The 23272-nt window shown below is 42.2% G+C and overlaps 1 protein-coding gene across 1 annotated transcript in view; it reads right to left on the reverse strand.

Moving 5' to 3' along the window:
- Positions 1 to 23272, reverse strand: part of LOC119029989 (netrin receptor UNC5D-like) — a 187991-nt gene that overhangs the window by 67479 nt on the left and 97240 nt on the right. Inside the window, exon 4 of the mRNA XM_037117275.1 lies at positions 8440 to 8646. Within this exon, the coding sequence (XP_036973170.1) occupies positions 8440 to 8646 (207 nt within the window). The remainder of the gene's footprint in view (positions 1 to 8439; positions 8647 to 23272) is intronic.

The raw sequence follows: 23272 nt of genomic DNA on the forward strand, positions 1-23272 counted from the left end.
CAAGTGTGAGGAGAGGCACAAACACACAGTGGTTTCATTGAAATTCAAACGAGGCAACACAAAGCAAAGTTTTTGGTAAAAAAAAAAAAAAGATGTGGTGAAAAAAATAGACAGTAAGAACAGGGGGGTTGTTTTTTTCGGTGCAACTGAAATGACAACTTGCCTGTAGCGCTGTTTATCTTTCTAGATTATTTTGAGCTGCTGAGTTTTCAGCACATCTGTGTCCCTTCATGACAAAAAAGATCACAGACTCCCAAAATCACATGTATCACTGTTCCCAAAACAGCATGACCATTGCAGCAAGCTCGCTCCGTCACAGTTTGGTTGTGCTGTGTAAGACAACTTGGTTTGTTTTTTGGAAAACTATGCGGTTTGGGTTGAAAAACCCTAAATTACTTTTGTAAATTCAGTTTTTCAGGATAGTTAAAATGACACCCTTAACATTTCTTTACACATTGGACATGAACAGAGGTCTCCTGGGTGAAAGGCCCGTGCAGCCATTTAAAGTGATTACCTATACTACTGCGCTTGACTTCCTCCTTTGCTGCTGCAATGACAACTACAACCACTAGAAGTCGCTGCTTAAATAAGGCTCGTGGTGCTGAGAGCAAAGAGGGAAAATAATAAAAATGACCTTGGTATGCAAGATAATCCACAGACCTTGATGTGAGCAGTTTCATGTCAGAGCTATTTTTCTCTTCTTCTACCACACGCATGGACGAGATGCTCGTTACCAATGTAAGTGTTTTGGCACTTTGAGCACCACAAGATTATTTTCTTTGAGAGAGGGTCAACGGCCGATATTTCCCAAACTCTGCAACTCACACCAAAGAGATCTATATGGATACAAAGCATTGCAAGTAAGACGGAAAATACAATTTTGGTTTTGGGGTGAACTGTCCCTTTAAACTATGCATTGAGTTCACATCACCAATTGCACACTGTTTTATTCTTGTGTATTTCACACCGTGCATTTCTTCTGTTAGACACATTTCAGGTACTTTGTTGGAAGCTCAGTATTTGTGTTGTATTCTTAGAAAGAGTTTTTCTTCAGCATTAAATTCTAAACAAGTCATGAGACAAAAACAGCTCGCACTTGCTCATTGTCACGGAAAGTTGAGACGTCAGGATTAGCTCCTCACAGGGAAGATGAGCTGCAGGTATGAAATATTTATCCATTACATGGTGTTAAAAATATCTTTTTTTTTTCTCTGCTGCACATCTTAGAGATCGAGAAACACAACACGATTCATCCAGTTGGAGCAGTCCTCATATTGTTTTCCAGATTTTCTCATCCTGATGGCAGCGGCTACGGTATCCGCTGAAGCTCCAGTTCATATTTTTCTTCTGCGTCTACGTTTCCTTTTCCTGTCTGCGGCTCCGTTTCCTGGAAGGCATCTTCGAACCAAGATTGAATGTGAGAAAAACAACACAATACAGAGCTAAAATATATCTCCCTAGCTGCGTTAGCTGCCTCTGGACAGACACGGCGTCTGTCCTCTGCCTCAAACCCCTGGTCAAACAACGTTAGGGCACGTGTTGTTCAGTCTGTGCGCATTTAATTCACAGCTTACTGCTTTAATAGCTTCGGCCCCCCGCTCGCTGCCGAAACCCAGGGGCCATTCTACCACCAGACTCAGACTATAATAGCTTTTACTGAGATACAGCTGTTCATCTGCCTCCTACTGATGAAGCTGGATGAGCAGCCAGAAGTGTCTCAGCTCTGGCGAGATGTTCATTTTCTCAACATGCAGCATGTAGGCCCACCTCTGCCTGTGCATAAAGCCTAAGCACCAACACAGAAACTGTCAGTAACAGATACGGTTTAGAAACACCCGCTTAAACCCCGGTCATGTCCACAGAAATCCTCTGTATCCCTCACCTGTGAATACTAACGCATGTCCAAGCAGCAAAGCCTTGCATTGCCATGCTGGGCACCGTTCTAGGGGTTTTCAACCAGAGCGCGCCAAGTTATAATACTAGCAGATGCATTTAAGCTTAGATATTTTATTGCTATCGGGGAGAGAGAGAGAGAGAAAAAAAAGGACAGACACAGAGAGGGAGTGAATGAATCAGTGCAGGTGAATAAATGCAAAGAAAAAAAAACACATGCTAGTTTCTATGAAACAACGTTGTAATGCTTATTTTACACAAATATATTTTAGTAGCATAGAGCCACATGTCTTCTAAAGACAAGTTATCATTTCTGTCCATAAATTCACTGTCATGCACAATCAATAATCAAACAAGTCTTTGGTCAAGGCAGCAGCTCTGTGAGGCTGTGCTTAGACTTTGATCTGATCGCTAACATCAGCATGCTAACATATCACAGTGACAATGTTAGAATGCTAAAGAAAACATGTTATGCTTACTGTGTTAAAGCATGCTAACTTCAGCGAATTAGCATGAAATAGAGCGTGTTAAAGGACCAGTGTGTAACATTTAGCGCTGAGGTTGCAAACTGCAACCAACTGAATACCCCTCGTCTCACCCTCCCCAACAGTGGCTGCTAAAAACAACATGGTGTACTTGGTGAAAAAAACGATTCTTATTTTCAGATGATTATACACAAATGAAAACATAATTATAAACATAATTCATTTCTGCCCCTAAAGATTCCCAAATCTTACACACTGGAAGCTGAAGTGAAATCTTGATCTGGTGATGGCACTAACGTCGAAGGTGAAGGGATCTCTGGAGTTGTTCTGACTACTTCTGTGAGGAACATGAATGTCTTTACCCAAATCTTCTGCAATCCCTTCACTGACTGCCGAGACATTTCGCTTAAAACTGTGAAAGTCTAATAAAAGCGAGAACAATAACCCCTTCCCCTCCAAAAAAATCATCTTAAAATGTTCCAGTCAGGGAATCATGGATCACTAAAGAATATCTGCACTGCATACTTTATTCAGTAGACGTGGAGATGTTCACTGGTTAAGTGCTGCTGGTGGCGCTGAGTGAGTAGTTAGTATTCACCCTCTGGGGAACGAATGAAAGCATGAATATCTTTTCAAAATCTCAGTCATAATAAGGTTTTTCAGTCTGCAGCAAAATAATGGACTCATGTTTTGAATGTAGACTGGCAGATGGCTGCATGTAGATGTGTGAACATTAAAGGCATATTCCATATGTGATTGTGTTATATGCTGTTATAAGGTGTTTCTGAAAATTGACACAACATTGGTACTGTTGTGCTAAACCCAGTGATGAATAATAATTTCTTTTCAACCTGTAGAAGTAATGAATGGGGTTTTTTATGTTTTCCAAACAGGCTTTTTTTAATGAAAGAGGATCAAAGAATATAATTAGATAGAGGTTATTATCTTAACACATTACCAACATTTTAACACAATTACACCAAGATGTATTGGAGCGTTTTTGTTGCACAACGCTGTGATATGTTGTGCAAATATTGCTGCTTTTCAATTTTCAGTGTCACAACCACAGTTTACCTGCAAACAGCATAAAGAAATATGTCGCCTAATGGAGAAACACCTGAAAGCAAAAATCATTTCACACTCCTCATTCAGTGCTGGGCTGAAAGGAGCGATGTGGAATCTCTTATTATGACCTGAAAATTATACCACGCTTGAATGGACTCCACTGTGCACAAATGATGTATTAAGCAGTGATCATTTTAACATTTTGAAGCTATTTACTGCTTTCAGAGAGGGAGGCTGTTTAGAGTGTGCAGTCACACCACAAGTGTGGGCTGTGAAAGATGTCCAGGTCTAGTGTTCTTAAAAATCAACTGATACTGGCATTAATTCGGGGACATTTTGTTCTCATATTTTTCTTTTTCCTTTCTGAGGCTTCGTCCAATAAAAAGACCTGTAACAGTTCCTAAATGTTTTGAAGTGATGCCAGAGATCCACTGCTTTACTGGAATTTTTTAGATTATCTCCCATATCTCGCACAAAACTGCTCCTTCCATTTTCAGTTTGGTTCTTCATGTGTCTGAGACAGATTATCTTTACTTTTGACAACTAACCATTACAGCAGCTACTGAACTGTGACGATATTAAACAAAATGCCATGAGTGAAATATTTTTGCCTTTAAACTATTGACTTGACTACATTCATGACATTGCTGCATTAGGTGTGGAGACAGTTAACTGTAAGCAAAATGCAGTATAATAGCGTTATTACCAAAAAAGTGCTTTTTGTAGGAGGTTTTTGTTGACCTGACACCCGATCAGTCAAACAAAAACACAAAAAAACTGTAGATAAAGGTGAGGAAATGGATCGTGACTGCGCCAAATTGTTTATGTTTGTCTTATGGTAACGTTTAAACCTAATATAATGATGCTGCCATGTTTGTATGAGAGGGTGGTGTTGGGGGTGACTGCTTACTCCGGATTGCCTCCTGATTGGATTTGACTGAAAACCTGACCAACACGTCCTGATACCCAAACAACTGAATAGGTTGATTGCCGGTGACGACCAAAACAAGATAACCCTCGCAGCGTACCAGTTCTGGACTTTTGCCCAATGGTCGCAGTTTATGTAGGGTTAAGGCAAGAAACCTACTTGGTTGGTTTTAAATTACCTTATTTATGTAACTGCAGTGACGAATGTACCTTCGTCACTGACCTAACCATCCATTCCTGAGTCCTCCCCCAACCTGCTCTATGTTGCCTGACTTCCTCCCCTGTGGTGTTATAGTAACAAAAGCCACTAGAGGTCGCTGCTGGATAAGAAACTGTAATATTGGTCTTCAAAGTCAACCCACTTCTATGCTTGTAATTCTGATGAGAACGATCTGTGAGGACACGCCGTCATAGCGACTCAACAGTCAAAAAGTAGCCACACTACAAGGCATACCCTGCTTCATCTGTGCATCTGTTTGTCTCTGAACGGGACCATAATTTACATCACTAACATCATGTTGAATTGAAAAAGACTTGAAACTAGGGACTAAGGCCATAAACTATTTAGGAAACTGCTCACTGAGGCAATAAATCAAGTAAGAATTTGGGTAATTTAGGGGTCACAAAACCAGTGAGTCGTCCCTTGCTGGTTGTTAGAATGAATGCAGGTTTGAGGTACTTTTGCATTGGCCGCATTTTTAGACAGTCAATGAATACAGCTTGCTTATTTGAACATCAAGCAGCTCTTGAGAAAATGTCCTGTTTTCCGGCCACTTGGTGAATGAAAGTCCAATATTGACTCCTCTGATAGCTTTGTTTTTGGTTTACACCACCTCCTGAGGAAAAGAAAAAAAGTCTCTTAATTGTTCCCATGTGTTCACCAGCTGTTAGTCTGTCTGCTGTTAAGTGCTGTGAAGGGAGCATGCAAAAGATTTTTACACCTTTTCTTTCTTTTTTTTTTTGCAGGAAGCATCTGTGTACTGTGGCAGAAAGTGACGCCATTCCAGCATGAAGGGTGAACGGAAACGATAAAGGTAAAGCTGCTTGAAGCGACTCAAACTATGTCCTTATGGTTGGGGAAAAAGAACTCTCATGGTTCAAGGAAATGCTGCTGGAAGAATATATGTATATATTTATATACACTAAGGGAGGAGGATCAAGTCGTGAGTCTATGTAGGCAGTTTTCTACCACTACAAACAGTGCAACTTATTTTTTATGCCTTCATTAAATTTAAACTTTGCAGGCGTTCCCTGTCACCTCTGCTTTGAGCTCTGGTGCCATAGCAACAGTCTGAAGAGTTGATAAGACAGGAAGCAGCAGCCCTCAGAACAGCTCACACAAAACTTACTGGAAACTTTTACGGCATAACATTAATAATTCTGCCAAATGGTAAACAACTAACTCAGCTAAAGCTTTTTTTTTTTTTCCGCCATCCATCAAGGTTTTTTTTATTTTTATTTTGTGTGCTGGTTCTACATTTCTACGTCAAGGTTGCAATAAATAATATAAAATCCAATATAAAAAAGTCCACATGCACTTATGCAGTTGTATCCTCCAGCAGCTTGTGCTTCTATTAGGGACCTACTGTATCCAGGCCCGAGCAGATCTTTCTACTTTATGAGACATAGAGTAAAAGGTGGATTTATTTTTTTTTAAGATGCTCTCCTTTTCATCTTTTATTCTCTCTGTCTCCCTCTCTCTCAGTCTGTTCCCCCCTCTATTTCTTTCCGTCCTCGCGTCTGTCCCTGTGGAATCAGATATGAACGGTGATAAGGAGCCAGATGGGAGCAGAGCTATGAATCCAGACTAGAGGCAGTAAGAATTTAGAGGACCATTGTTAACTCTGGTGGTGGTGGTGGTGGTATTGATTGGCTGTTGGCGTGTTTAGTGAAGCATCAACGCTGGTGAGCTAATAGCGGCCGAGGCGAGGCTCATAAATACATTGCCTTCATCTCTACCTCTTTTAACAAGTTATCCTCTAATTAGACGGTGGTCATTTGATGTCCGGCGCAGACCTAGTTATTAGTGTTACTAATATTTGTATGTTTTTTTTTCAGCTCACAAAGATTGTAGATAAGGGCCGTGCAATAAGATTATCGAGAAGTCAGACTGGGACCTTAATTAACCCGATGCTTTGAACTCAACTTTTCCTCCCAATGGAATAAAACTTTTCACCACATATACTTGATAATCAGTCTATTTAATTACAATACATTTGAGGAGAGTATGCTTCATTTTCTTTTGTGCCATTTTTTTTTTTTGCTGTATAAACATAATTGAGTTCATGAGACATGCAATACCCATTGTGAGGTGATGCAACGGAAACATACAAGGGCCTCAGAAAGAAAAGGGAAATTCTGCTTTGTAGTTCCATGCGAGTTCATTTTTCTACAAGTTAAAACAACAACAACCGCATTTCATCAAGTTGCGTCAGCATGAGACAAGAGTACAAAGTCAAATCCTAAAAATTGAACAAGTAGGTGCCTTTCATGGCCTAACAGTTGTCATTTCGGTTTAAAATCAGAGCTCGACACACGAGAGCGTGCTAAAGAAGCGAGGCGAAAATACTTCTGCAGGGCTGGACACGGCTGCAGGCATTGTCATAAAGCCCCGTTTGCAAAGTTCACTCTTAAGACGTCGGCCCTTGCTATTAGACATACTGTGTGAATGCTGTCCTCATAAGCTAAAGTGACAGGAGGAAGCTGCAAGTTGTATGTCTGTCCTGTATTATCTACATGTGTACAGCATGTTTGTTGATCTTTACTGGGGCTGGGCATCATTCAAATATTGTTTTCTTTGGTTCTTCAGCGCTGTTACTGATTCTTTTTCATTACCAAACAATTGTTTTAAGTCTAAATTCAGGACATGAAGAGAACATCTGTTTTAAATATAATTATATTGTCAATAGAGCGGCAACGGTATTGTTCACAACAGCCTGATCACTACAAACTCAGTGATATCTTGCTGGAAACAGTCCCTCAAATGTCAATAAAATAAATAACACTCCTGACATCAAATTACCGAGTGAGGTTTTGAAGGAATAAAGAACAAAGACATCAGTCAGCGTCAGTCGTCCTACTTCAGCTGATGTGATTCACTGTCTGCAGGTACGGCTGCTCGAGGGAGGAGAGGATGGTTTGTCTCAAGGATTTTCCACATTTAAAGATGCGTGTAAGTCTCAAACTGAGCTGAACAGTTCAACCACATACAGGCAGCTTTCAGTTTTAGTGTGCCGGAAGCTTTTTAGTCACAGTTCACTCTCAGCTCAGCTTGCTTTAAAACAGACATAGTGGACAGAGCAGATTAACATACCATTGTCAACATTTTTACATGTTTACACTTGTTGAACAGGTGTCTTGATGAAGAAGTGACTTTTAACATACAAAGGTTTTATTGCAGCAGGATGTTCTCGAATAAACTTGTTAGTTTCACCTGCTTCGCTTTCTCGTCTCCCCTGCAGCCGCTCTGCTCCGCTAACTTCTCTTCATGTGTAAATTAATAATAAAAGAACAGTTACTGTTTATCACAGTGGTGGTATGTAAAGGTTTATCCATGTGGCCTGTTAAATATGAGGGTTTTGGCACCCCATCCCTATCCTGATCAATACCTTTTTCATTGCCAATTTGATCAAATCCATTTGAACAGAGAGGATATTACCTTACTTGTCGCGATTCAAACACTCGCTTAGAGGGAGGGACACTGTTCAAAGACAACTTAATGTGTCTTTGAACAGTGTATAAATCCTTGCGGTGGCACCAAGAAGCATATAGTTCACCTCGTTATCTTTGCAGAGAAATAATGAGGCCCGTTGCCGAGCATAACGTAGTGTTTTTTTTTTCTTGTTCTTTCTTTTTTCACGTTGTGTAACGTTAGACAGCCAATCAGTGGCATTGTTAGATCTCGGTACAAGCATGTTGTGTGCTTGCTGTGGCTTACTGAAGACAGAAATTCAGCACAAAATGACACAACATTGTTCGATACACGATAGTAACGACACAATGTGGCTGGTGCTGTAAAAACACGGCATCACAATATAAAGCTGCAGAAATATTTATTTATCCGCTGTACCTGTCCCCATGTCGGTGTGCTCCTGGGACATGTGCTGGCTCTGGTGGACCCATTCACCGTTGCACTTGAAGAAGATCTGAAGAGCGGGCCGAGCTTGACACCGGAGCTTGATGGGGTTGCTCTTGACGATGTAAGCATCGACGGGCTCCTCCAGGAAGTGGGGCAGTGTCCCCGACTGGCCATGCTGCAGGGATTCACCTCGGGGACCTGAGGAGCAAAACGAGAACGAAAGAAGAGTTAAAACGAAGTGGCTGGACTGAGCATCTCAGATTCCATCCATGCCAAAAACACCCTGCAGTTAAATCTTCAACACAGCCACAAAAAAAACAGCCTCAAAACTAGCTCTCTGTCGTCCGCCCCCGGCTTCCACTATCCCTCCCCCTCCCCCTTCCCCTTGAAACAAGACCCAACTGGCAGCCATTCCTCCTCACAGAGACGTCTTCCTCAAGCAATTCACTTTGGAGCACAGCGTGAGAAATAACACAAACAGCAAAACATCACCCAATCCCCGACCATCCATTCCCCCTAGCAGCATTACAATACAATCATTTACAGGAAGTCTTCGGTAGAGAAAATCCTCCCGAGCGCCACGGTGTTTAATATTTGAAGTAATTCAGGGACGTGCAGAAGAATGCCACGGGGCATTTTTGCAGAATGCCAGGCTGCACTTTGTTTTGCAAATCTGCAAAAATACGTATGATAATTAAAGTACCTTATTTAGCTTTTAATCATTTATGTCATTAGTGTTTTTGTTTGTTAACATACTCTTCTGTTATTCGAAGTCATGAGGGGTTTAACTCCTCTGGGAGATCTACAGTGGTACATAACGGTGATCTGCACTGTTGCCTCAACATATGCCACGTTTTTCCTCTCCGTATGAGTACAATACAAAAAGTGACGGTAGAATAAAGTTTTGTAGGACGGAGAGAAATCTAGATTTCAAGGGAGTTTCGAGGGAGGGCTCTCGGGAGAAGTGGCTCACCTGAGACATTCAGCAGTTTATAATTTCAATGAAATTACTGTACTAAAGGGCCCACAGTGTAGAAAGTAAGATTTCCCTCTCTTTTTTGATTGTGGAGCAGGTTGAGTGCTCTATGATTTCCGTAAAAGGATTAAAATGCTCAATATGCAGAGAAACGTACATTAACTGTAAGGTTGTGATGTCACAACTACACAGTCACCGCCCTTAGCCACGCCCCCCATCGGCAGAGCTGATGTGTCGACACAGAGGCGCCGTCTTAAAGAGACAGGCACTGAGATTGAGAGGGTGAATAGAGGTGCTGCAGCAATGGACAATATGAGGACAATGTTGTGTTTTTTGAGCATCAACACTATGAAAATGGACCTCCCAAGGAAGGCCCTTCCTGCCTGCACGAATCGTTTGAACATTCAAAACATGAGTCTTGTGTTTGCGTGATGACGTCAGTAGATAACGTGACGTGTGGTGCAAATCTCAATCAGTGAAGCAGGGAAATAACTGTCAGAGAAAGAGTGAGAGAAGCAATTTGAGCGTATGAAGATACTCCAAAGTAACTGCACAACAAGCAAAATAAGAGAAAAATCTCTCCTGCAGATGAAACCACTGGAAACACCTCTGAACTCTACTCAAAAACTAAAATATGCAGCAGTAAGAAATATTTTGTTCATGTTTCTCAATTTGATAAAAAAAAAAAAAAAAGCCCAATCGTTGTATTGTACTTTCATTCAGGGCACAACTGCATTACTTCAATTATTTATTGTAGTTCATTCTCCTGCATAAACTTTTTATCTTATCTGTACAGATTTGAGGGATATGACGTATTTGGAGATATTGACATCACTTGGCATCAGTAAGCAGAAATACTGCTGCATAATATTACAACATTTTCCTGTAGACACCAAAAAGAAAAGTATGAACCTGAAAATGTACACTTCAAGTACTGACAACCGCTGCAGTGTATTCAAGATGTCATCAAACAGATCCATTTTACATGTAAGAAAACTAAAAAAGTATAAATGACAGGAATAAAACCAAACAGCATGGGGACGTCCTCCTGTTGATCAGGCGGGTCTGCAGAGGTCCTGTGAGGACTCCATTGATCTCTCGGATGCCGGGTGTTCACTAAAGAGAGTTAATTCAGCTAAAGAATTAACCGACAGCTCACCGGCAACACATTAACAGGCATTACTCCCCTTCACTTCCTGCCCGTCTGAGGTGCGTTCCAGTCAACGCACGTTTTGCTACTTCTGAAGCCCCGCAAGTGTAATTACACTCCGACTAATCCCCCTAGTTTGCTGGAACCTCTTTCATGCAAGTGTGAAGGCTTTGGTGAGGCAAACCGTCCCGCGCCCGCCAACCCCTCCCGATCCCAACTCCCGACTGCACGCGGTGATGGGTGTACCTCTGAAAACCCCATCAGGATTAGAGAGCCCACTCTCTCTTTCTCTCTCGCTGCTCTCCAGCTAATCTAATCCTCCTACCTTTCCTGCCGGATGTCTCCTGATTGAGGGGAATAGATAAAAGACTCTGTTTGATTCCCCGGCTGTGAAAATCACAGCGCTCGCTCAGTGTTTCCTCTCCCCTCCATGTGACACGTTCACATTCTCTCTCCCTCATTCCTGGAACTGAGGCTGAACAAAGAGACATGCTTTAATTTCAAAATGACTGGCCCCAGGCAAGCTTCTTCTTGTACAGAGCACACCAATTTGTTTGTGCGCACAGAGCATTGACACGGCGTGTTTGTGTTCGGATGGATGCAAAACACAGACGTGAGTGCGCATTCGGGAGACGATAGATAGGCAACACGAGTACACAAACACGCAGTCGTCGTGCAAAGCCACGGGCGCCCATGTAATGAGTCATTTGTTAATAGATCAGGTATTATCCCGATGTTTGCCAACATGACAGTTTAATGCCACTGTAACGCGAATAATACCTCGGATAGTCTCATCAGCTGCAGTGAAGGCACCACTGGCTTTATTCCATAGTTAGTTGTCTGTAAGGCTTTTCATTTTTTATTCAGCAGGTGGGATAGTATTCCAGCAGACAGATTAGGTGAGACACAAGAAAAGACACTCTGGTGTGATTTAACCTCAGGCTGGTGGTGGGACATGTCACTCTGGGGGGAAACAGAAGCACTTAACTGTCTCTCGGAACAGCGTAACGCTGACTTTGATCTTAAAATAGCTGAATATAGAACACAAAGTGCAACATCGAGCGAGGACTATAGGATGCCTCCCACCTTGTAGACAGATGGAAATTGGAAAAATCACACTGTTGTCATGTGAGATGTGGCTCAGAGAAAGAGAGTCTGATGGTTTTCTGTGTATGGCTTTAGCTGTCAGCCAGTCACCGTGCTTTAAGTTGGATTAAATACAAAGTGTGATTGGCCTCCTACTACTGCGGCAGCAAAAAGCCATACAGTCTGTGGTGTGGTTAAGTCGAGGGCGGTGTAATTCACAAAGGGGTGGGGTAAAAGTCACAACTCACCTGGGGAAGGATTATTACAAGAAACACTGGGGACGTGTGTAACAAGATGAAGAAGGTCATCAAGCATAGAGGAAAGTTCAGGGTGGACAGCTGCAACCACTAATAGATTAACCACCAACTATTTTGATATTGATTTAAAAAAAAAAAAAAGAAATCTGGTTTCTTTCCTCCTCTATGACAGTAAACTCAATATTTTTGTGTTGTGGACAAAACAAGACATTTGAGGACGTCACGTTGGGATTTGGAAATGTTTTTTTTTGATATTTTCGTGACCTTTGTGACAACCAAACAAGAGATATAATCAACAGATTAACTGAAAATGAAAATAATCATTTGCAGCGACCCTAATTTGCGAGGCCAGTGGCTTCTATGACACCACCGCCGTCTTCTTCAGAAGAGGACGCTCCGCACCAACCAGTTACTCCAGTTGAGATCATTTCTTCCTCATATTTTGTGTGTTTAAACTTTCACAACCTGTTACGGATTCCCTGCAAACGTTATACCTTAATTAGCAATCATGTTGCAGTTACGCTTTATTTTTTTAAAGCCACTGCAAGGAACTTTCATTATGTGTTGATTCTGGTGGCCTCTGTGGACAGAAGAAACACGAGCACCACTGCCTGATGTCTAAAGATCCAGATCTCGCCATTTCCTACAAGAATGCTTCATCAACTACTTTTATTTTTTAAACGCAGCTGTTTGCAGGATGTCTGGCAATGAGTTAATGTGGAGGTGTGAGATTAATACCTGTAATATGACCAATCAGACTGCAGAGGAGCTTCTGTCCTCTGGCTCCTCAGTTCATCCTCAGCACTCGTCCATAAAAATAGCTCTAATTTGATGACTTATTCAACCGGCATTAAGCCAGAATCTGACCCAGTGACAGGCAGGAGAAACACCTATAATAATTATATAGAAAGAGCCAATCATCTTGTTTGCCTCGGCATCAGTATTCATTTGACAGATGCCATAGATGGCCTGTTCAAAACTACTTGCAGTATAAAGGTATTAAATTAAGCATTTCACTGGTATTGGTTTCACTTTGAGGATATCATCATTTTTTAATCGACACCCAGCACTCATCTACAGGCCTGTTTTTGGTTCATCTGCATGTTTTCCCAGGAAAGGAGAAGACCAACAGCTCTCCTCAATATGCTTCGCCGCTGTCAATCAGAAGCCCGTTGTGCCCCGCGCTTCACAGTTTTCTCGCTAATCTACAACCAGCGCTTCAGCCCCGGCAATAACATATAAGGGGCAGAGATACATCGAGCCCCGTCTGAGAGGAAAACAAGACATCACTGCCAAAGGGCTGAGTGATGGCTCTATCAGACGCCCGTCTCTCCTCCTTTTCTTCCTTCTTTCTCTGCCTCTCAGCACACAAACAAACTTTTGTCCTGGAACTGCATCCGGAACTGCAACTGCTGTGCAAACCTGCGAGGGGAAAGGCTTTCATATCCTCAAGTACTGCAAACACTCCCATCTTTTCACATGCAAAAATTAAAAAAATCAAGTGTGGTCTCTTATGTCAGTTCAGTGTATTCATAGCTTTTAGTGAAAATCTAAAAGAAATGAGGGGGAAAGAGCCCCGAGCCGACTGGACTAATTTGGGAGAGCCTTTGGGTGATTGCCCAGGCTGTCTGACACAGAGGAGGATGACTGCTGCTCCAGCAAACTCAGAGAGATTTGGAGAAGCTGAAGGCAGCAGCCAGACTGATGTTTGCCAAACTCTCCTCCACCTTCAGCTAGGGATGGGAATGAATAAGATTTCAGTGATTCACCTCATTGGCCTGATTCTTTATTGATTCATACTGACTTCTGATCAAAAATGAAAAAAGTAGGCCTTCAACGAAGGCTGAGAGCTAGCTGTAGCAACAGTCTGTCATCTTTTAAAATCATTAAAATTAGAAAAAAAATGCTTTCACATGGACAGAAAACAATCTAATCCTGCCCGTGGCACTAATTTTGTTATAACACAGGATATTAATGCCTGCTAACGAATGTGCTGCTCGGTTGTGAAACGCGGCAGTCCTGAAATGAAATGAAAGCCCATGTTGTGCAGAGAGATGATTCAGCATATTGCTGGTTCCACACTGACTCGAAGTTATAATTTTGCATGATTGTCATTTTATCTTTTATTCTTTAAATCCATGGCTCCATTAGAATGATGTTATGATTTGTTGTCATTTACTTTTTCAAATTCTTCTTAAAAAAATAACAGCTTGACTTCATCCTGGTGGCTTTTTGCAGGTATTGGTTAGGCAAATTCAGATAATATATTCACCACAAAGTTTCCAACAAGTCCAACAAGGAATACCTCTGTTTAGGAATTCAAAGATAGGCAAAAAAAACTGTTGAAGATGAAGATAATTGTTTGGTTTCTCAAATCTCTCACGAGTAAAGCATCTTAGCAAACTTAATCAATAAAGGATCTTTGAAAATGAAAACAAACCCAACATCTCAGACACTGGAGTTACCTCCAGTTAATGATTTTTAATTGTTTCCTGTCTTTGGATGGGAGTCGGGTGTCACCAATATGAACAGGTGATGGAAAATACAAGCTAATTTTAGACAATTTCTTCCTCTCCACTACGACACCACGCACTAGTTTGACGTCATTATTTTGGAATGTGCACCTTTCGAATCAGTTCTCAATTCCAACCTAATATCCTGCCTGACATCCTGCAGTCCTGTTTCCATCTCAAACACCAGCTGATCCTCTGGATAACCGACTTCCTGCCACAGAGGTTGAGTCAGTCAGGATCAACGATAGGTGCTCTAATAGTTTCCACAGAAACACTGGGCCCCAGCTGGCATGTGTCCTCACCCCGCTGCTTGTTCTGTACAGAAGCGAGCAGGACAGTGTGTACACCAACAGCCCCACCCGTTCCAATCCCATGTCATCAAATTTTCAGATGACATGGACCTTCTCTCCCCCGCCTTCCTGCTCAGACTCAAGATCATGACCAAGTACAGTACTGACGGAGTTCATCCGACGAACAACCCCGGCCTCGATTACAGGGCACAGAAACACAAAGGCTTTAGAAAGCGTCTCAATGTGCAACTTCAGTACAACAACGAGGCTGTCGAAAATTAACAATCAACAATTCAAGTCCCTTTAGATTATCAGGGCGATTCTCACAACCTTGTCTAACCTTTTCACTGTCAGCTTCACAAGCTTTTCATTCAGCTGCTGGTTCCAACTCACCGAACATCAAATAATAAGAAGCATCATCATCGGAGCATCGTAGCTAACAATAACAGGACGCAACCATAAAGCTCCGACACAATTTAGAAATGACAAACAGCTAAAAAAATCCAGCAGCAACGTGAGCAACACACCCTGAACAGAGACTTAAAAAATTCCAGCTCCTGGGACGCAGAGCTGATTGCAGAGAGATCCTCAAAGAGGCTGTTGCCTTCTGAACCTGAACCTCTTTCCACCGTCGCACTCTGCAGGAAGAACTCATTACTCCTCATGAAAAACAAAAGCCCTCTCGTATGCATGGGATACTGAACACAGGTTAAATCTTTGGACAGCTTGTGCAAAAACATTTTTTAACCTGGGTTGTTGTTTTTGTACAAGACGCAGCTTTGTGCCACCTGCCTAACACAGTCTGCATGTTTTAACATTATTCGAATGTTGCAATTGAGACTCATTCATCCTTTTCCTTCTTTTTTCTTAATCTCTTAAGGGTGTAATTTGTAGGAAACAGCCAGAATTCAAAGGTAGCTTCAACACTACAGGGGGCAGCGGAGCTTCTTACCGCTGCTCAGAACACCCTTTGTTCTTGCTACCTATAGCAGCCACCTGCTGTCAGCTAGTAGCTACGTTAGCCCCTAGGCACTTTTCACAGCAGACGTTTGGACCTGTTGAAGCAGGGAATGCATAGGTGGAATTAGTAACATTAATTATGGCTGCATTTCATGAACCGGTTCCAGGACTCTGGGGGGTGAAAATCAGCGCGTGATTACTGACACATCTTACTCCGTGAATTGAGTGTTTATTTGGTCCAAAGCAGAGGTGGTTGTGGAAAGGCAAATACAAATATTCTGGTGAGTCTGAATTTGTTTATGTGGAGCGGGAATGAGGTGTGTTTTGTGACAAGGTGACGAGGCAACTAAGCTCATCTTAGTTTGGTAAAAGAGAGAAACTTGACTTAAGAAGGTGCACGGTTGTTTATTTTTGTTGGTGTTAAAACATCTCCTTTCTTTCCATTTTGTGAGTTTAGCAGACTAAGTGGTGACCTCAGCGCTGCAGCTGAAACTACAGGGGGCTATCAGACTATCCCCTCCTGTGATACACAGCGGTGTTAGGAGACAGGGTGGACTGGGCCTAGCTGGTTAGCATGCTAGCTTCAGTAGAAATCCCTACAACACAGTACACAGACGTCTTCGAGTGTCGTTTCTTCACACTGTTCACAACGTGGGCTCATTTGTTGAATATTTTTAACATATATTCTGAACCGATCTTACAAATTGACGCCTTTAAAAAAGAGTCTTAGCTATTAGCACTTCCTGATAATATTATAGACCGACTGTTTGTTTACCCGAGAGATAGCAGACCATCTGCTTGCATCTATATTAACCTACAGCAGGTAGGACACCTGTAGTTACAGCAGTAAGCCATGTTCCTACCTGCGCCCAGGGTGTGGGCGTATTAAGGTAAACAGGTCTGAGCATCTGTGAAACATATTCACACTTAACATGTTTGGTTCAGTTTGAAAGAGTTAAAACATACATGACCTCACACTTGCAGTCTGAGTAACCACAACCACCCTCTGCACTTTGCCTGTTGTTTTTTTTTTTCCTTTCGATGCAAGTTTACTTATTCGTGTCCCCTCTGCGCCCACCATTTCAGCTGCTCCTCATAAACGATGCTCATTAAAGCGTGCCGAATTCAAATTACCACTCCCACAGTGGCACATGTGTGATCTCTGATTTCAACCTCCAACAGGTGTGAGGCATAGAAAAAAAAACAAACAAACAAAAAACCCCCCCCACGAATCTCCTGGCTAATACCGAGTGCGAATTACCAGCGTGAACGAAGAGAGAGAGAGAAAGAGAGAGAGAAAAAAGGGAGACAGTGTGGGAGAGTGGGAGAGAACATATGGCTTTAATAAAATGCAACATTGCCTTAATGCGTTGTCCAACAGTCAGTGGCTCGGAGCCTAAAACATTCTAACTGAACATCTAATTTTTGGGAATTATTCATACATGTGAGGAACTGGCAGTCCTTTAATATGCTGCCATTTTAAAATAATAACAACTAACAGACATCATGCATCACCAGTTTCTGTTTAACTTGTTCAGAAAAAAAAAAAAAAAAAACTGGACAGAAGTGCAGGAAAGTTCTCCAACTCACTTGACGGCGTTTCGGAGCTAATAAGCAGAAAGCAGCTGCCTAGCCCCGAATTACCAAACAAATCTACTAATTAATTCGTAGTTTGTTAATTAAGAGTCAGTGGCATAATTATTTGTTAATTACCTCACCGTGTTGACATCTCGGCAACAGGTTGGAGAAATAAGGTGCGCCGGTTAGCTGGTGCAGTTTGTGGATTGCCCGTCGCCTTTTTGTAAACACCGACTGTCGGGCTAAAGCGTCCGTGTAAATACATGAATAAATACAGCTTGCCGATGGTCAATGCTGCATTAATTACATACGCGCGGGGCGAGTTGTTCCTTCATGAGCTGCACTGACGCAGTTCCGTGCAGCAGATGGATGGTCTAGATCGAGGATCAGAGGTGAGGCTAGCAGAGGAGATGGGGGTGGAGGGAGATTGGTGAAGCAGATGATAGGTGGGTGTCGAAGATAGTGAGAGGCGCTGGGGGAGCATCTGTTCAGATCAACCGAGTGCACGGCGACAAGACATATATATATATATATATATATAAAAAGAAATGTACTGCAATTGACAGAAAATGCTCATAAACCTGAGTACAGAACGAAAAAAGGCACCTCCTTTTAGGTTCCCAGCCAATTTTGGGCCCATCGAGGGATCACCACCTTGACAGTGCGCTGCCCACACAGCCGCTTCCTCGCCGTCTGCACAGATTTCTGAATGACAACCTCTCCGCAGGGGGAAAAGAAAGACAGGCGACGACGAGATTAGCTGATTTCCCGGCAAACAGGGCGAGAAAGAGGTGGCAACACGTGAGGAGGGGATTGTGTTTGGTGTTTTGCAAATGCTTCCAACTGTCCCCGCGATAAGCATGTGTTAAGATGCACCACCTCCGTGAGCACGGATGCTGCTGAGAACTCCACTGTTTAGTTGCAGAGCAGTAAGTAAGGGAGTTAGTAACTTTATTCATAAGGCATCTTCCGAAAGACGCCAGGAAGTGCTTCAGAGGCGAGAATGCAAAAACACAAGTAAAGCATCTTAAGTAAAGTAGGAGCGAGTTTCAAAGTTTAGAAGGCTCCAACCTCAAAAATCTGTCTCGTCAAGTCTAGAGTGAGGAGCCGACAAACTTTTAGAGACCGATTCGAGGCACAGAGCTGCAGAGGACTGGATGGACGAAGGTGCCTGACCATGAAGAGCTCTTTAGGTGGATTTGTTTGTGATCAAAATCAGCAGCTGTGTTTACAGGTCATCATGATTGACGAGTTCAGGTGAAACTTTCACGTCGGATGGGATTCATAGAATCTGGTGTTTGGTTGCAACAGTGAATTTAATTGAAACAACCGTGGACGTGCGCGAAAGTGATGTCGCGTAACGTATTCTGAATTTTTGAGCAGCTCCCCGTCCCCAAGACTTATCTCTATCGTCATCTTTGTTAAGCTGTCCAAGAGTTTGTATTAAAGGTTTGTATTACCAGGTCACCTCAGAGGCCGCCTGCTTTGGTAGGCGGAGAAACGTACATCACCGCACATCAATAATTAGGTTGTATCGTAGTTCTGTCGGTTTATGAAAAGGGTTTAAACTACCCAACTGCTACCGATTTAACTGTGGTTAGCTTTTGGGCCTGTTTATTCTGATTGACATGTTTATATGGAGCATTTTTATTCAATTTGGACTTTAATCAGACCCTTAGTGTCAGTGCAAACACAGCTAGCGTGAGATGAGACCTTCTGGAGGACCTGGTCAACAGTTTATCAGCAGCGGTTTGGACGACTTGTTAAGGATCCCGGGAGATGTGCAGAGGCAGATGAAAGAGGAGTTCCGGCATTCAAGATGATGAATTTACATTTCCGTCTCCACTTGAGACATAATGAGCTCGAGCTCTGCGATGTTTCACAGCTGGGAAAAATAACAAGAGCATATCACAGACGTGTTATGCTGGTCAAGACTCTTGTGCCTTGGCCGACAGCAACGCTGCGAGATTCAATACGAGGTGATATCCTGAGAAAAAACAGATTTTATATCATTATTTAAAAAAATCCCCGTCTCAGTTTTCCTCCCTGGTTCTTCTCCTCCTTGTCCCGAGGCAAGTCTCGCAGTGACTTCAGTCAGACTGCAGAAAACGCCCCGGAGCACTAAAGCTACTCTCTAGCTTGTAATTTCGTTGCAACGGGGAGTCGCACAGGCAATACATTTCTGCTCTGCCTCTCAGACTCTTAAAAAAAAAACAGCATGGCCTCAACAGAAAGAGATGCCAGAGCGCTTTGTTCAAATATTGATGCAAACCTCTCATCTGTCATCTCTGGACACACACACACACACCCACACACACACACACACAGAACTGAAGCACTGCTGGGATGACCATTTTCCTTACACACCAGATGTTGTCCAATCAAAACAGGAACAGACGAATGTTGACTCTTTGCTCTGATTGCCGATTTCACACTCAGATGAGCATTTTTTTTCCCTTTCTCTGTGTTGATCCAATGGATTTATCTTCATGAAAGGCAGGAAAAAAAAAATGTCCCAAAAACATCTGCTTGTTTTTTTTTTTTTCTTTATCAGCATAGCCACTGCTTCACACTCAGACTAACACTCACACATGGGAGCTGCTCAGTAAAAAAAAAACAAAAAAAACCCCAACAAACTGTTATCTGTTGGACAGCAGCCCCACCGGACCAGCGGGGGGTTAGGAGCCTTGTTTAAGGACACCTGGATGGTGAGAAAAAAAAAAAAAGAATCAAGGAGGGGTGAGCGAGACTCACACATCGAGATTTATCCTGCAGATCTGTGATGAGGAGTGCAGTAGGTGTTTGTGAATGCACCACATCAGGCTTCTGTTGCTTCAGTGTTGGTGGAATGGAGATAACACAAGGCTGTCAAAGCTGCAGCATCCGGCTCACTTTAGAAAACAGAGTCCATCTTTGATACTTCACTCGCCTTCTGAAATCCTCTCCGGCTGCATTTCTTTATAGTATTTACAATAATGCTGTGAGGTCTTTTTTTGTGTGTGCAAAGCGGATGTGACGCTTGAGATAACAGAGAAGATCTGAGTTGAGTAAGATGTTGATGATGTGTTTTTTTGCCCCGGGTCTCCTCTCTCAGGCGACACACCATGAGGGCTACCCGAAGGCAAAGTCCCTCCTCTTAAGGTGGACTAAAGAAAGTGGTCTTGTTTCTTAGCAAAACCCAGAACCCAAACCTTGTTGAGCTGGTTCTGTACTTTATTCTCCACTACATTTAGTTGGTAACTACTCCACATCTGTCGTTCTCTTTATTCTTGTGAACTACATACTCACAAAAATTATATTTGTATTACTACTACAGCTACTAATTCTGATATTATTAGTACATATGTTTACGAATGCCTCTTTTTATTATACTGTTTTATACTCTTATTATACGATTTCGTGGTTATATAACATTTTTCTGATCAAACAAGTTTTTAAATTGAACTTCAAACAGAGATTCTTTGAAGAACCTCTCTGGGAGGTTTTCCCAGAGGGATTTCTCCACAGGGGTCCCTGGAGGCTTCTCTCCTTGTCAGAGAGTACAAAATCTAATTAACCCTCCTTTTAAACAACTTGAGATGTCAACACGGCCAGTCATCATGTCGTCACACTTCCCTATTTATGTTGGTGTTGCTGACGTATGCTGCAGGTGATGATGCAGTTCACTGAGTTGGTTTCACACAGAACTAAAAGATATTTTACTATCTTTACAACAAACTGCGGTTTTCTGGAGATAGAGCATTCTACTGGACTGGGATTTTTTTTTTTTTTTTTCTGAAATTAGGTACCACTGGGTTTAGCAGAAAGTATCTCAGTGGAGGTTGTTGGAGAACATTGAGATACACAGCTATTATTTTCCCCTAAAGTGTAACAAAAACCAGAGATAAGTTTGTAACTATGAGTAACTATGATTATTAGTTCATTTAAGTATTTCTGTATTCTTAGTTGTTCAGCTGATGGACAGAGATGTTGAGAGACTGTAATTTTAGGTAGTTACACACCATTCAAAGCTGTTTTTCTTGTGCAGCTGACGTAATGCAAAGCAAGACATACGAATGTGTACATAACATAACGGCACACCCTGCTCACACTGTAGGTTGTGCTGTGCTGTTTTCTGCACCACAGAAATATACGTTGATACACATACACGAAGAAAAAAACAAAAGAACTGTGTTTCTAAAGATGCACAAACAAATGAATGTATGTGTATGTGTGTGTGTACAGTTTGTGTGCATGAACGTGTGTCACCTACAAACACCCAGGTGGTATACGCGTCTTCATCGGTGTTGTGACAGCTTGCCAGCCTGGTTCTGGCAGGCGGGAGATAGTGCTTCCCTCAGCTCTCCCCCGTAATCAAAGAGTAAACACGCCGAAGCAAAAAGTGGGTTACCTGGATGTCAAACTGACAAAAAAAGTCTCCCATCGCTATCCCATCAAACACTTCTGCGGGTTAGACTTTGCTCGTACACAAATTTATATTGGGAGGGGAACAAACTCATCTTAATAAATGCCAAACACATTTTGTATATGGTTTTTATATTCAGCGAGAGACGGAAGATGTTTCCCCTCCAGCGAAGAAATGAGGAGTGTAAACTGAAAATATGACAAATTAGCTTTAGAATGAGTTCATATCAGGAAAGAGAGCACGGATAATCCTGGATAATCCACTCAAACTCGTGACTTGACTCCTCTTAACTTATAACGACTAGGCCTCAGTGATGGAGGGTACCAATTTAAACAGAGACTCACTGATTACAAACAGAAATGTCTTCTTATGTCAAAGTTTGGCTTCAATATTTCGGTCCTAATCCTTAAAAGTTTTCCTAAAACTCTGTTAACACTCCTTATTCTTTTGTTTGCTTTCACCTGACCTGATGATTATTCTCCAGAGTTAGAATCTTTAATGTTTTAATGAAGTCTAACCACATTTGTGATAACACTTTCGGTCAGCAATAACCACCCAATTCATTTATATTCTGTAAATATCTGTCTTTATAGTAGTTTCCATTGTTGGTGGTGGAGTCTGCCATTTCTGCCAAGTAGTCAGAGTTACCTCATTAACATCAGCCTCGGCGTTCACTTCTCTACAGCTCAGTTTCTGTTAATGGCGGCAAACATTTCCTGCCACTGAAAACTCGCAGCAGAAAGCACTGAACCGGCGAAACACACAGCGGCTATTATCGTGAAGCAGTCACAGGATCCGCTGCGTTTTGTCGCTGAGGTGAGCGCAGACTGCGATTACTAATAAAAAATTCATCAACAAAAACAGGATGTTTTCGGCACTTTTCTGACAGCAGAATGCTTCTCAATAACCAATGAAGTTAGGAAACAAGGAGGAAGGTGTCAGATACAAAAGTTCAGCACAAGCTTCTCAGCAAGCTAACAAACTGTTCTCTGCTGTTGTGTGGAAGACACAAGGCTCATGGCATGATGGAGACACGGATTTCTTTCTTTCTTTCTTTTTTTTTTAACAATGTGAGTTTGTTTGGCTGCCCCAGGAATTCTGGGAGCTTCAGCCAGGACTGAAATCTTGAGGATTGTAACTTTAAGTTCTCAGCACAGTTAGAAAGTCAGACTGGTTGTCTGCCTAAAAGTCCTGACTGGAATTAATACTTTGAAGAGAAGACTTTAAAACGTCCCGTGTTATGCTCACTTGCAGATTCATACTTGAAAAAGTTTTCATGCTTTAACTGTCAAAAAACGAAATTTTTCGCACACTGATGCGTCCTACTCATCCTCTGTTTTCAGTGCCTGTCTCTTTAAGGCTCTGACCTGCTCCAACTGGTCGACTCTCACGTGCCTGAGCAGGCGCTTCCCACTGCATTTCCGCATCACGTACGCGTGTTTTTGTAACCACGGCCTTGCTTTTGGCGTGGCTGGCGCTGGCTGTTATAGTCGAGACATCACAAGGTTACAGAGTCCATTTGAAGGTTCTGAGTCTGGGGCTTTGTGCATTTTTGTGCGTTTATTATCATTTCACAGTATTTTCTTTTATAGCATCTAGACCTGCTTTG

Source organism: Acanthopagrus latus, chromosome 12 (assembly GCF_904848185.1).
Source record: "Acanthopagrus latus isolate v.2019 chromosome 12, fAcaLat1.1, whole genome shotgun sequence".
Classification (NCBI taxonomy): domain Eukaryota; kingdom Metazoa; phylum Chordata; class Actinopteri; order Spariformes; family Sparidae; genus Acanthopagrus; species Acanthopagrus latus.